Source organism: Pinus tabuliformis, chromosome 5_2 (genome assembly GCF_031772625.1).
Source record: "Pinus tabuliformis cultivar Carrire ecotype Pingquan chromosome 5_2, CPIR1, whole genome shotgun sequence".
NCBI lineage: Eukaryota > Viridiplantae > Streptophyta > Pinopsida > Pinales > Pinaceae > Pinus > Pinus tabuliformis.
This window is the reverse complement of record NC_142306.1, coordinates 246,634,916-246,646,837: the sequence shown is the minus strand read 5'-3', so window position 1 is coordinate 246,646,837 and position 11,922 is coordinate 246,634,916. Positions and strand designations below refer to the sequence as shown.

Below are 11,922 nucleotides of genomic sequence, written 5' to 3'. Positions count from 1 at the left end.
ATGCGAAAATCCTCTCATATAGTATATTAAACAGAAAATTCCCCATAGATGCAAAGCCCAAAATGGATGATTAAATATATATATATATATATATATATATATATATATATATATATATATATATATATATATATGTTCTTCTTATAGCTACTTTTTCTAATTTTTTTCATTGAATGGAATGAATAATACCACTAATGTGTAATTACAATATTGTAAATTCAAATCTTTATGAATTCTATCTTGATTTACATTGCTTACTGAAGGGTGACTAAGGTTTATAGTTGTCACTTATGAAAGATTTATTTTTTTACCTTTCATCCAATTTTCAGATGGTTGAGGAAAGAGTTAGCATAAAATTTTGCACTACCAATTGGTACTATAATTTGTATTTCATATCACTATTAAAATTGATGATTACAAAAATATTAAACATAACAAACTTCAAGGTTGAAGTGGAATTTTTAAATTTCCATTATAAATTATTTCAAAGAAGTTTCGGCAGCAATAATAAACATGAAGTTACCATAAATTAAAATTACAAAAAGTTACCTTTTGTTCTTTATTATTATTATTTTTTTTTTACCATAAATTAAAATTACAAAAAATTACAATTTATTCTTTATTATTATTACTTTTTTGTACATTAGACTTTGGAAGTGAACTTTGATGTAGGTGGCATATCTCTTTCATCCTAAGCTAAAACAACACCTCTCTCTTCTAAATCCAAAGACAATAACAACACCTCTCTCTTCTCAGTGCAAAGACAATAATTAAATAGAAAAATGTTGTTGTTTGGGAATTAGATGTTTAAATGTAAAAAAAATAATTCCTCATTTATTATGAGGTATTAGGTGCATTTAACAAAGAATGACATATGCTCATCAAATTGGGAAACCCAAAAATTTTCAATAACCTTAAAGATAAATTGAGCAAGATTTTTGACTAAAATTACCTATGACACCAGAAGCGTTATTGTTAAAATTCACTTTTTAAGAATCTAATAATAAATTTTGAATGAAGTACACATAATTTTAAGCCAAGGGTTGCCTATTATATAGGGGTTTAAATATATACTTGTGACTATTTGATGCAGGAGCATAGACCCGGAAAAATACCTTGTATTTATTAAAACTAAGGGGTCTCATGTTTTTGAGAAATTATTAATTTTATGTAAATATTTATGAGATTTTGAGAGGATTTGTAAGTGTTTCCAAACAACTGAAAACATGAGAGGAATTAGCCTTGAGATAATTAAGAATTAATGATGAAGCCTAAGTTAGATTTAGTTTCAAAATTTTAGGGATAAAATCTAGATTATAGGGGTGTTGAGATACTTGGGGATTTTGTGGAGAGACTAAAGGGATGTGAACCAAAATTGGTTCAATTCAATTGGTATAGATTAGTGAGATTGAGAGTGAAAAAAAGTAGGGTGAGAAGTTCTCCTTGGGAGCCTTCGGGCAGTTTGTAAAAGGGCCATCGATTGTATATCTGGCCATGAATGTAAAGCTCTGTGAATATTTGTTTATGTATATATGAGTGTGCCGAAATTAATTCTGTATGGATATGTTGCGGCTCTGCACATAGCGGCAGAACTGATGTTATAGAACATTGAATTGGCATGAATCAATAATGGTTCTAATTTTCCAATGCGCCCTTGTGTGTGTTTCAAGTTACGGGTTGATTACTGAGATTACAGTGGCGCACATGTAATCTGGGTAAATTCACGTGTCGATTGAATTTCTTTTGATATGTGTTTAACTGCACGGCGGACAGCGTAGATGTTTAATTCTCTTATTGAATGGTGTCATGTTTGTTCTACACGCAATTACTGTTAATTGAATGCGATTCGGTGATTAATAGTTTTAAATTCCATGCGAAATTGCTGTGACAAGTTCCAGAGAATTGATACCGATTTGATTTAATACATATGGGTCGCCGGAGGAGGAGCATGGCAAATTAAATCAGAACGCGTTTGGAGCTTGAGTGATACGGGCAACCTGCAAGAGGCGCGGATATACAATCATCAGACTTATCGAACCCTATTTATCGCTGGGAAAAAGGGCCGAGGACCGGAATTGGAAACAAGTTACAACCTGTATGTATAGCAGAGCCTTCAGGCGGATGTCGAGGACTTACTAGCGGATCTGGCAATGTATTAAAGGGTGCGTATCATATATTAAAATCCCCTTGAAGATTCAGTGGTTAGTGGTAGCTTGCGGTGGAAGATTAATGGCATAACAGAGTTTTATGAAACTGTTCGACTGTCACATATATATATATAGCCACGGTCACAGGTTTTATGACTGTCACATTTATATATATTCACGGTTGCGCCGGGGAATCATTCTATATGGCTAAGAAGGAACGCTTATGGGATAGCGTATAATATATATATATAGTGTGGAATCACATATATTAAACCCTGTCTGCGGTAACGCAGTAACACGAGAATAAAGGCCACCGATAACATTTGTGATAAGAGAGTTATGGTAAGGGAATAGGTGCGCGTGGCCATGTTTTCTCTTAAGAGTTTCATGAAGAATGCTGTGAGTTAACAAGCATAAATTTTATAAATCGCCATGAACCAAGCTTTTATACGTTTGGTTGTCAGAGATCCTGGTAGTTGTGGCCTGGGAGAGGCCTGGGCTGCTGAGAAAAGACAGGACGAGTGCATGTATGTGATGATACATGCCGAGAAATTGTTTTAGATACATCCAGTGGACTTCTAGTTTGTATAGTCTCTGGGCGATGTTTTGATAGTTGGCTTTCACCTTCAAAAGAGGAACTGCATCGGGAGATCAACAAGATGATGCTAGCAATGGAGTAGATGAAGCAAAACCTTCATGGGATCAGTTCGCTTTGCACGTGCGTATTTGCTGGGATATAATTGTGGTAATGGAGAAGGTAAGTAATTGAAAGTTTTAATTTCTGGTTTGTTGAGGATTCTTAAAATCGAATGAACCGTAGAGGTGCCACAATAATTGAAGGCGATCTGTTAAAATTGAGATTGATTACATTGTAATTGATGATTTGACCTGAAGCACAGAAGTAAGAAAAGGCCAGGTATGGCATTCAGCTTATATGGTCTTTATTTTTAAATAAAGGAAAAGCGGACTTTTGAACAGAAAAACTGTATGTTGAATAAACCTTGAAGGTTAATAATCCCATATGCGCTGGCGGCAATTGTGAATGTCAATGTCGATTACGTTTCAAGGGCATATATTGAGTGTGATTTTGCCAGGTATTAAGTTTTAAATTTGATAAAAATGTTGAGATATGCTATACGCATCGGTTTTGTGTGATTCTAGGTTTGGCGGGTTTAGCTCGCTATCATTTTTGGTATCAGAGCAGGAATGCTCTGTTGAAATAGAAGGTTTTGTTGAAAACTGAAATGTATTTTTGACTGTATGATGAATGATGAAAGGAAGATCAGAGTTTTAAATTTGATGTGTAAGCTACACAAATGCAGTAAACAGATTGGCAGAAGCGAAAGGAGGAAACGATCATGCAAGATCTTAAGAGGTGAGATGTTTTTTGATTTGAAATTTATGATTGAGGTTTATGGTTGCAGAGAAGACGATGGCATTGAACCTGGCATTCAGCTAAAGGCTAAATAAGGAGGATAATTGTAGTGTCCTGAAGAAGAAGGTGAGTTGAAGAGATAGCCTGAAGAGAGCAGAGAGAGTGCTCGAAAGGTTCCAGAGGCAGTGAACCAAGTACTTACCAAAAGACTGAGTGAGGAGAGCTTGGTGAGGTAAGTGGCGGCAAGACAGGAGACTTGTTGCAGAGGCTAGGGCAACTCATGGCAAGTGAGAAGATGATCATGGAGGATCAAAGAAGAGGTTCAGAGGAATGCCACAACGATGAGATGACTATAGAAGTCAGAGAAAGAGAGATTGCAGTAATGAAAGTGCAATTGCAGGTACTAGAGGAATGGCTGCAAGAGCAGGAAAACCAGAATAGAGGATGGATCTTTCCACTGAAGGGAAAGAAAGTGAAGTGGCAGAGGCTACAACAGAAAAGAGATCGACAGATAAACATGCAGTTAACAGAAGAGCTGAGAAAGCTCGAGCAGATGATGGATGTACAATTGAGACGTGAAGAACTCAGAGCAGCTAAGTTGGAAGAGGAGTTTTCTATTGATGAAACAGAGGAGGAGATCATTGATGATTTCTTGAACTATTGGGCAGATCCAGATCAGCTGGATAATGTGAACTCTTGTGTTTTTATAGCTGACAGTTGTGATGTGATTACAGGTTTTGTTGAAGAGGAAGTTCATGTGAATGAAGAAGATGATCAACTGGAAGAGCTGGTATATGAACCGACGATTAAAGCTGTTGAGACTTGTAGTTTTCAAACTGACAAGTTGTGTATGCATGCAGGGACTGTAAGTGATGGTGATGTTATGCTTCAGCAATGTTACAAAGAAATTGCATTGCTAGAATATTTGTTGAAGAATTCGGAGTATGACAGAGAAATGGCAGAAGAAAGAGTTCAGTACAGTGAACGAGTGCAAAAAGATATCATGGAAGCAGATGATGTGGGAGAAAGACTGGTTGACAGTCTTGAGAATTCTTCAGAGGATTCTTTGGGCAAAGAGAATCAGCATACTGATGTGCTGATAGTGGAGGAGAATTCAGAACAGCATACTGAAGTGCTGGCAAAGGAGGACAAGGCACTGATGCCTTCTGATTTTTATTCTAACAAGTGTTTTGTGAATGCAGGTATTGTTGCAGAACATTTGACTCAATTGAGAAGTCAAATGAAGGAAGAAGAAGTTTTCTATTCTAGAAAACAAGAGGGCATGGATGATTGGGTGGCAGTGAAGACTAAACAAGTCAGAACAGAAACAAGCAAAGAAGTAAGAAGACAGCAAGTGAAAGATTGAAAGTATCAGAAGACTGATGACAAAATAATCCCGGAAGAGACCAGCAGTAGCAAGACAAAGGAGAAGCCGCAAAAGAAAGACAACAGAAAATTGTGAAAGTGCAGCTAGTGGAGCAAGACAGCATAAGATATGGAGACCTGGAGAAAAGCAACATACGACAGCAAAAATTGATGATAACTTGCAAAACAAAATGTGGGATCCAGGCAGACAAAGATTTAAAACGCATGATCTGGAGATCATGATCATTTTCTACCTTGGGAGTCTGATGCAGGAGCATAGACTCGGAAAAATACCTTGTATTTATTAAAACTAAGGGGTCTCATGTTTTTGAGAAATTATTAATTTTATGTAAATATTTATGAGATTTTGAGAGGATTTGTAAATGTTTCCAAACAACTGAAAACATGAGAGGAATTAGCCTTGAGATAATTAAGAATTAATGATGGAGCCTAAGTTAGATTTAGTTTCAAAATTTTAGGGATAAAATCTAGATTATAGGGGTGTTGAGATACTTGGGGATTTTGTGGAGTGACTAAAGGGATGTGAACCAAAATTGGTTCAATTCAATTGGTATAGATTAGTGAGATTGAGAGTGAAAAAAAAAGGTAGGGTGAGAAGTTCTCCTTGGGAGCCTTCGGGCAGTTGTAAAAGGGCCATCGATTGTATATCTGGCCATGAATGTAAAAGCTCTGTGAATATTTGTTTATGTATATATGAGTGTGCCGAAATTAATTATGTATGGATATGTTGCGGCTCTGCACATAGCGGCAGAACTGATGTTATAGAACATTGAATTGGCATGAATCAATAATGGTTCTAATTTTCCAATGCACCCTTGTGTGTGTTTCAAGTTACGGGTTGATTACTGAGATTACAGTGGCGCAAATGTAATCTGGGTAAATTCACGTGTCGATTGAATTTCTTTTGATATGTGTTTAACTGCACAGCGAACAGCGTAGATGTTTAATTCTCTTATTGAATGGTGTCATGTTTGTTCTACACGCAATTACTGTTAATTGAATGCGATTCGGTGATTAATAGTTTTAAATTCCATGCGAAATCGCTGTGACAAGTTCCAGAGAATTGATACCGATTTGATATAATACATATGGGTCGCTGGAGGAGGAGCATGGAAAATTAAATCAGAACGCGTTTGGAGCTTGAGTGATACGGGCAACCTGCAAGAGGCGCGGATATACAGTCATCGGACTTATCGAACCCTATTTATCGCTGGGAAAAAGGGCCGAAGACCAGAATTGGAAACAAGTTACAACCTGTATGTATAGCAAAGCCTTCAGGCGGATGTCGAGGACTTACTAGCGGATCTGGCAATGTATTAAAGGGTGCGTATCATATATTAAAATCCCCTTGAAGATTCAGTGGTTAGTGGTAGCTTGCGGTGGAAGATTAATGGCATAACAGAGTTTTATGAAACTGTTCGACTGTCACATATATATATATATATATATATATATATATATATATATATATATAGCCACGGTCACAGGTTTTATGACTGTCACATTTATATATATTCACGGTTGCGCTGGGGAATCATTCTATATGGCTAAGAAGGAATGCTTATGGGATAGCGTATAATATATATATAGTGTGGAATCACATATATTAAAGCCTGTCTGCGGTAACGCAGTAACACGAGAATAAAGGTCGCCGATAACATTTGTGGTAAGAGAGTTATGGTAAGGGAATAGGTGCGCATGGCCATGTTTTCTCTTAAGAGTTTCATGAAGAATGCTATGAGTTAACAAGCATAAATTTTATAAATCGCCATGAACCAAGCTTTTATACGTTTGGTTGTCAGAGATCCTGGTAGTTATGGCCTGGGAGAGGCCTGGGCTGCTGAGAAAAGACAGGACGACTGCATGTATGTGATGATACATGCCGAGAAATTGTTTTAGATACATCCAGTGGACTTCTAGTTTGTATAGTCTCTGGGCGATGTTTTGATAGTTGGCTTTCACCTTCAGAAGAGGAACTGCATCGGGAGATCAACAAGATGATGCTAGCAATGGAGTAGATGAAGCAAAGCCTTCATGGGATCAGGTCGCTTTGCACGTGCGTATTTGCTGGGATATAATTGTGGTAATGGAGAAGTTAAGTAATTGAAAGTTTTAATTTCTGGTTTGTTGAGGATTCTTAAAATCGAATGAACCGTAGAGGTGCCACAATAATTGAAGGAAATCTGTTAAAATTGAGACCGATTACATTGTAATTGATCATTCGACCTGAAGCACAGAAGTAAGAAAAGGCCAGGTATGGCATTCAGCTTATATGGTCTTTATTTATAAATAAAGGAAAAGCCGACTTTTGAACAGAAAAATTGTATGTTGAATAAACCTTGAAGGTTAATAATCCCATATGCGCTGGCGGCAATTGTGAATGTCAATGTCGATTACATTTCAAGGGCATATATTGAGTGTGATTTTGCCAGGTATTAAGTTTTAAATTTGATAAAAATGCTGAGATATGCTATACGCATCGGTTTTGTGTGATTCTGGGTTTGGCGGGTTTAGCTCGCTATCACTATTGCAATTAAATAAAGTGAGGTATTCGGTAAAACCCTTATTAACTCCGGATATTGCTTTATTAATCTAAAAAATAGTAATATAATTTGTTTTAAAGCCAATTTCCTTGACTACTTCTGGAATTCAAGCAATTGTGTCAAATCAAGTAGTAGCTGGATCAAATGCAAAAGTCCAACATGGTTATCACTAAGAAATTATTCCACCCCCCTTAACTCAATAAATGCACTAGACATTGAATCAATTTGAAGTTTCCAAAACCTAACTACATCAAGAAAAGTTAAACGATTTTCAATTGTTAATTCTGTTTTCATTAGAAATACACAATCACCTCCATTACATCGAAAGTCCAACATGGTTATCACTAAGAAATTATTCCATTGCACCTAACTCAATAAATGGATGAGAAATTGAATCAGTTTGAAGTTTTCAAAACCTAAATACATCAAGAAAAGTTAAACCATTTTCAATTGTTAATTAGAAATACAAAATCACCTCCATTACATCGAGCAATTGTAAAAATCCAACATGGTTATCACAAAGAAACTATTCCACGCCACTCAATTCAATAAATGCACTAGACATTGAATAAATGTGAAGTTTTCAAAGCCTAAATACATCAAGAAAAGTTAAACCATTTTCAATTGTTAATTATGTTTTCATTATATATACAAAACCACCTCCATTACCACCTGGATTAAGTAATTTAATGGCAATTTTATTCCAAAAATATCATAGTTTCCAAAGAACCAACCTCATTTTTTTGTGAATCTTTTACGTGGCATTTGTGAATCTTTTACTTCACATATCTAGTTCAAAAATTTAATGTTCAAAGGTAGGTTTGAGTAATGAATATGAATGTAATCGACATTCCATCCATCCATCGTGAAGAAATATTACTTTTTTCTACAACAACAAAAAAGTAGTATTATCTTTTGTTCCATCATCAACAAATATTGCATGATGCTTCCATTTTATAGTTTTATGACCAACAAGTCAAACTTACCACAGAAATATTATGTTTTTCTACAACAAAAAAATGAGTATTATTTTTTGTTCCATCATCAACAAATATTGCATGATGCTTCCATTTTCTAGTTTTATGACCAACAAGTCAATATAGTTTTATGACCAACAAGTCAAACTTACCACAAAGAAATATTATGTTTTTCTACAACAAAAAAAGGAGTATTATTTTTTGTTCCATCATCAACAAATATTGCATGATGCTTCCATTTTCTAGTTTTATGACCAACAAGTCAAACTTACGATAGGAGGCATAAAGTCCATGAACTCAGATTTAGTTTACTTTCGAAAATATATTTACCATTTGTATTTTCAAGAAGCAACAATCATTCATATATTGAAGAATAATCAATGGACAACAATCATTCATATATTGAAGAATAATCAATGGACGAGGGAGTTTAGTGTTTTGAAAGAAAGATTTTCTTATACCTTGATGATTTTATCTTTGAACTTTTGAATATAAATTGCATTAATTATTTTTAATGAGATTCAGCCTATTGTTATTTTTAATAATATCACTGCTCCTTAGTGTTAGAATAAGAATGTTAATTGTCTTTGCTGTATTGACTTCACTTATTAGCTTCATGTTTGTACAAACACAAACTTTAGAGGGTCAAAGCTATTTGTGCAACATGTAATGTATTGTCCTTTGGTGGATCTCATTCACCTCAAGGGAAAGTATGTTGTACAATGACCTCACTTTATATCAAAAATACAAAAAATACTTAGGAGTAAACAAAATCATTTCCATAAACTTGAACAAAATAAAGTTGGTTCCATCAATTGCCATATATATTTAGTTGCCAAAATACCGGTAAGATTGCAAACTTCGTTTCAAAAATATGTTTTTTTTTAATATTTCAGTCTTTCCTAAATTATCCAAATGCCCATCAATTGCGATATATAATTAGTTGCCAAAATACCAGTAAGATTGCAAACTTCGTTTCAAAAATATGTTTTTTTTTTTAATATTTCAGTGTTTCCTAAATTATCCAAATGCCGACGTTTTAACCAACCTCGAAGTTCAATAGATTTTTTGGTTTAACGTACAAAATATTTAAGCTATATATACAAAAAGCTTATGCAGCACTAATCCATCTCTTTTGTTTATCGAGGAGCGGGTAAAAGCACGGATCCATATATTCCGTTTATAGAGCAGAGCATCGATCTTAACCAAAAAAAAGTTGACTGGTACGGCTTATTAAAAAGTTGAGTTCACAAGAAGTCAAAGTCGTAAGGCTAAGAAAGCTTGTTTGAAAGGGGTAACAATGCTACTAAAGCTGGTAGAACATAGGAGGAGAAGTTGCTGTTATCGAAGCGGAATTACAGTTACTGGCAAAAATGAAGTTGAAAAGGGTTTCCATAGAACCTATTGTTGATATAACGCTGTGGGTAAAAGATGTGGTAGACGGTCATTTCAGGGATGATGATGAGGATTTAAGGAGGCAGAGATGGTATTGCGTCCATAGTGTTGGTGAAAGCATTTCTCCAAACAACACTCATATGTTGTTGTCTGCCTCCGAGTCTTATAAACCCAACACGCAAGGCAAGGTATTACTTCTAGAAATTGAAGGAAACGGGTTTTTCGTTACTGAGCCAGTTATTCCATTTCCCCACCCCGTTCCTAGGCGAATGATTCAACTTTCCAACGACAGGTATGATAGAAGTTTGAGGGGTCCATCATTCAGAGTTGTGACATACAACATTCTGGCAGACGTGTATGCTACTTCAGAGCAGTTCCCCAACTGTCCTCCATTCGCGCTCAGTTGGGAAAATCGCAGACAAAACTTGTTGAAGGAAATATTAGAGTGCGAACCTGACATCATTTGCCTCCAGGAGGTACAACAGAACCATTTTTCTGATTTTTTCCATCCAGAATTGGCCAAATTGGGATATGAAGGGATGTTTAAGAGAAAGCAGAGAGAAGGCAACATTCCAACTGTTGATGGTTGTGCAACGTTTTATAAACTGAATCAATTTGACTTGATAACTTTGTGTTCGATTAATTTGAGATATAAAGACAACATTGCCCTGCATGTCATCCTTTCCATAAAAAAGACTAGTGAACGTCTGTGCATAACCAATACCCACATCCATGCAAATCCTAAAAACACTGATGTAAAGCTATGGCAGGTCTACTACTTGCTCAAAGATTTGGAGAAGTTTGTCCACGATATTCCTGTTGTACTATGTGGGGACTTCAATTCTTTGTCCGGAAGCGCTCCCCACTCACTTCTTACGAAAGGCTATGTGGATCCCTTACATGAAGAAATTTCGGATTATGATCCATCCATTAAACTCATGGTTCGTCATAGAATACCTTTAGCAAATGCTTATTTTAACTATTCCTGATGCAATCTTCCCCTACAAGACGCGTTGAAGAAAATGGATAGTAAAACGGGGCAGCCGCGTAATAGCCGAGGGAAATTTCAGGGAACGTTAGATTACATTTTCTACCATGCCAGGAAGTTGAAGTTGGTGTCGTTACTGGAGTTAATTGACGAGGAGGAGGTGAAGTACGGTGCACTTCCTTCGGTTAATCATTCTTCCAATCATATCCCAATTGCAGCCGAGTTTAGTTATATCTCCACATCGAAACCAACAGCAAAAGGAAATATGCAACTGAAGAGTTATGGCCAAAGCCACCGATACCAATAGAAAACTGAGGAAGCCAAATGTTCCTAGCGCCAAATGTTCCTAGCTATTGGTTCTTAGTGGCTGTAAAATTGTGGAGTAATTTCTGTTTTTAAATCGCTGAGATGAGATAGAATCAATCATCGATTAATTTTGATTTTTAATTGATGTGATTATTTAAAATCATGTTATTCTCACAGTGTGATTATTCTCCTTTGATTTAGAAATTTGATTATTGAAAACATGTTATCCTAACATTATGATTCACTGAAAAATATATTCTATATATATTAATTTATTAATTTTTTCAATAGTTTTGATAATTGCAATTTAAAAAATAAGTTGATTTGGATCTATTTTAGTATTTTTTTTTCTTTTATCATTTCAATCATTTTCATTTTTTTAATTACAATTAATGAAACTTCAAGAAAAATAAAAGTGTATTTATTTTATTAACAATATAAATAAGTTTAAACTATATAATTGTTTTCATGTTTTTATATTATAATTAATTAAATCTTAAAAAAAATGTCTATATTTTATTAACCATATAAATAAATATAAATTATATAGTTGAAAGTGTATGAGAATAACTCAATTCTATTAAAAAGGGAATTTTTTTTGTTTTTTTGTTTACCTTATCATCCTCTCATCTTTATTCAAGTACCAATTTCAAATCACCTGACCTATAAACCCAACACCTCTATCTCTGGAGTATAGACAATGCCTTGAAAGAAATATATGTTAATGGTTCAATAAAATGTTTAAAGCTAGAAATTTATTTATCGATTTTCATTAACATAAAGAACACAATATTATGATGCACTC

General features: G+C 34.9%; 1 protein-coding gene across 1 annotated transcript; it reads left to right on the top strand.

Annotated features, from left to right (window-relative positions):
* The first annotated feature begins 9,801 nt into the window (after positions 1–9,801).
* On the top strand, positions 9,802–10,812 carry LOC149158461 (carbon catabolite repressor protein 4 homolog 1-like). The gene has a single exon (XM_089433991.1). It carries the CDS (start codon positions 9,802–9,804, stop codon positions 10,810–10,812), a length of 1,011 nt encoding a protein of 336 aa, XP_089290117.1.
* The last annotated feature ends 1,110 nt before the right edge of the window (positions 10,813–11,922 follow it).

Bases quoted from the DNA above. Each gene is read 5' to 3' on its own strand.
- LOC149158461 (XM_089433991.1), top strand. From the start codon at position 9,802: ATGAAGTTGAAAAGGGTTTCCATAGAACCTATTGTTGATATAACGCTG.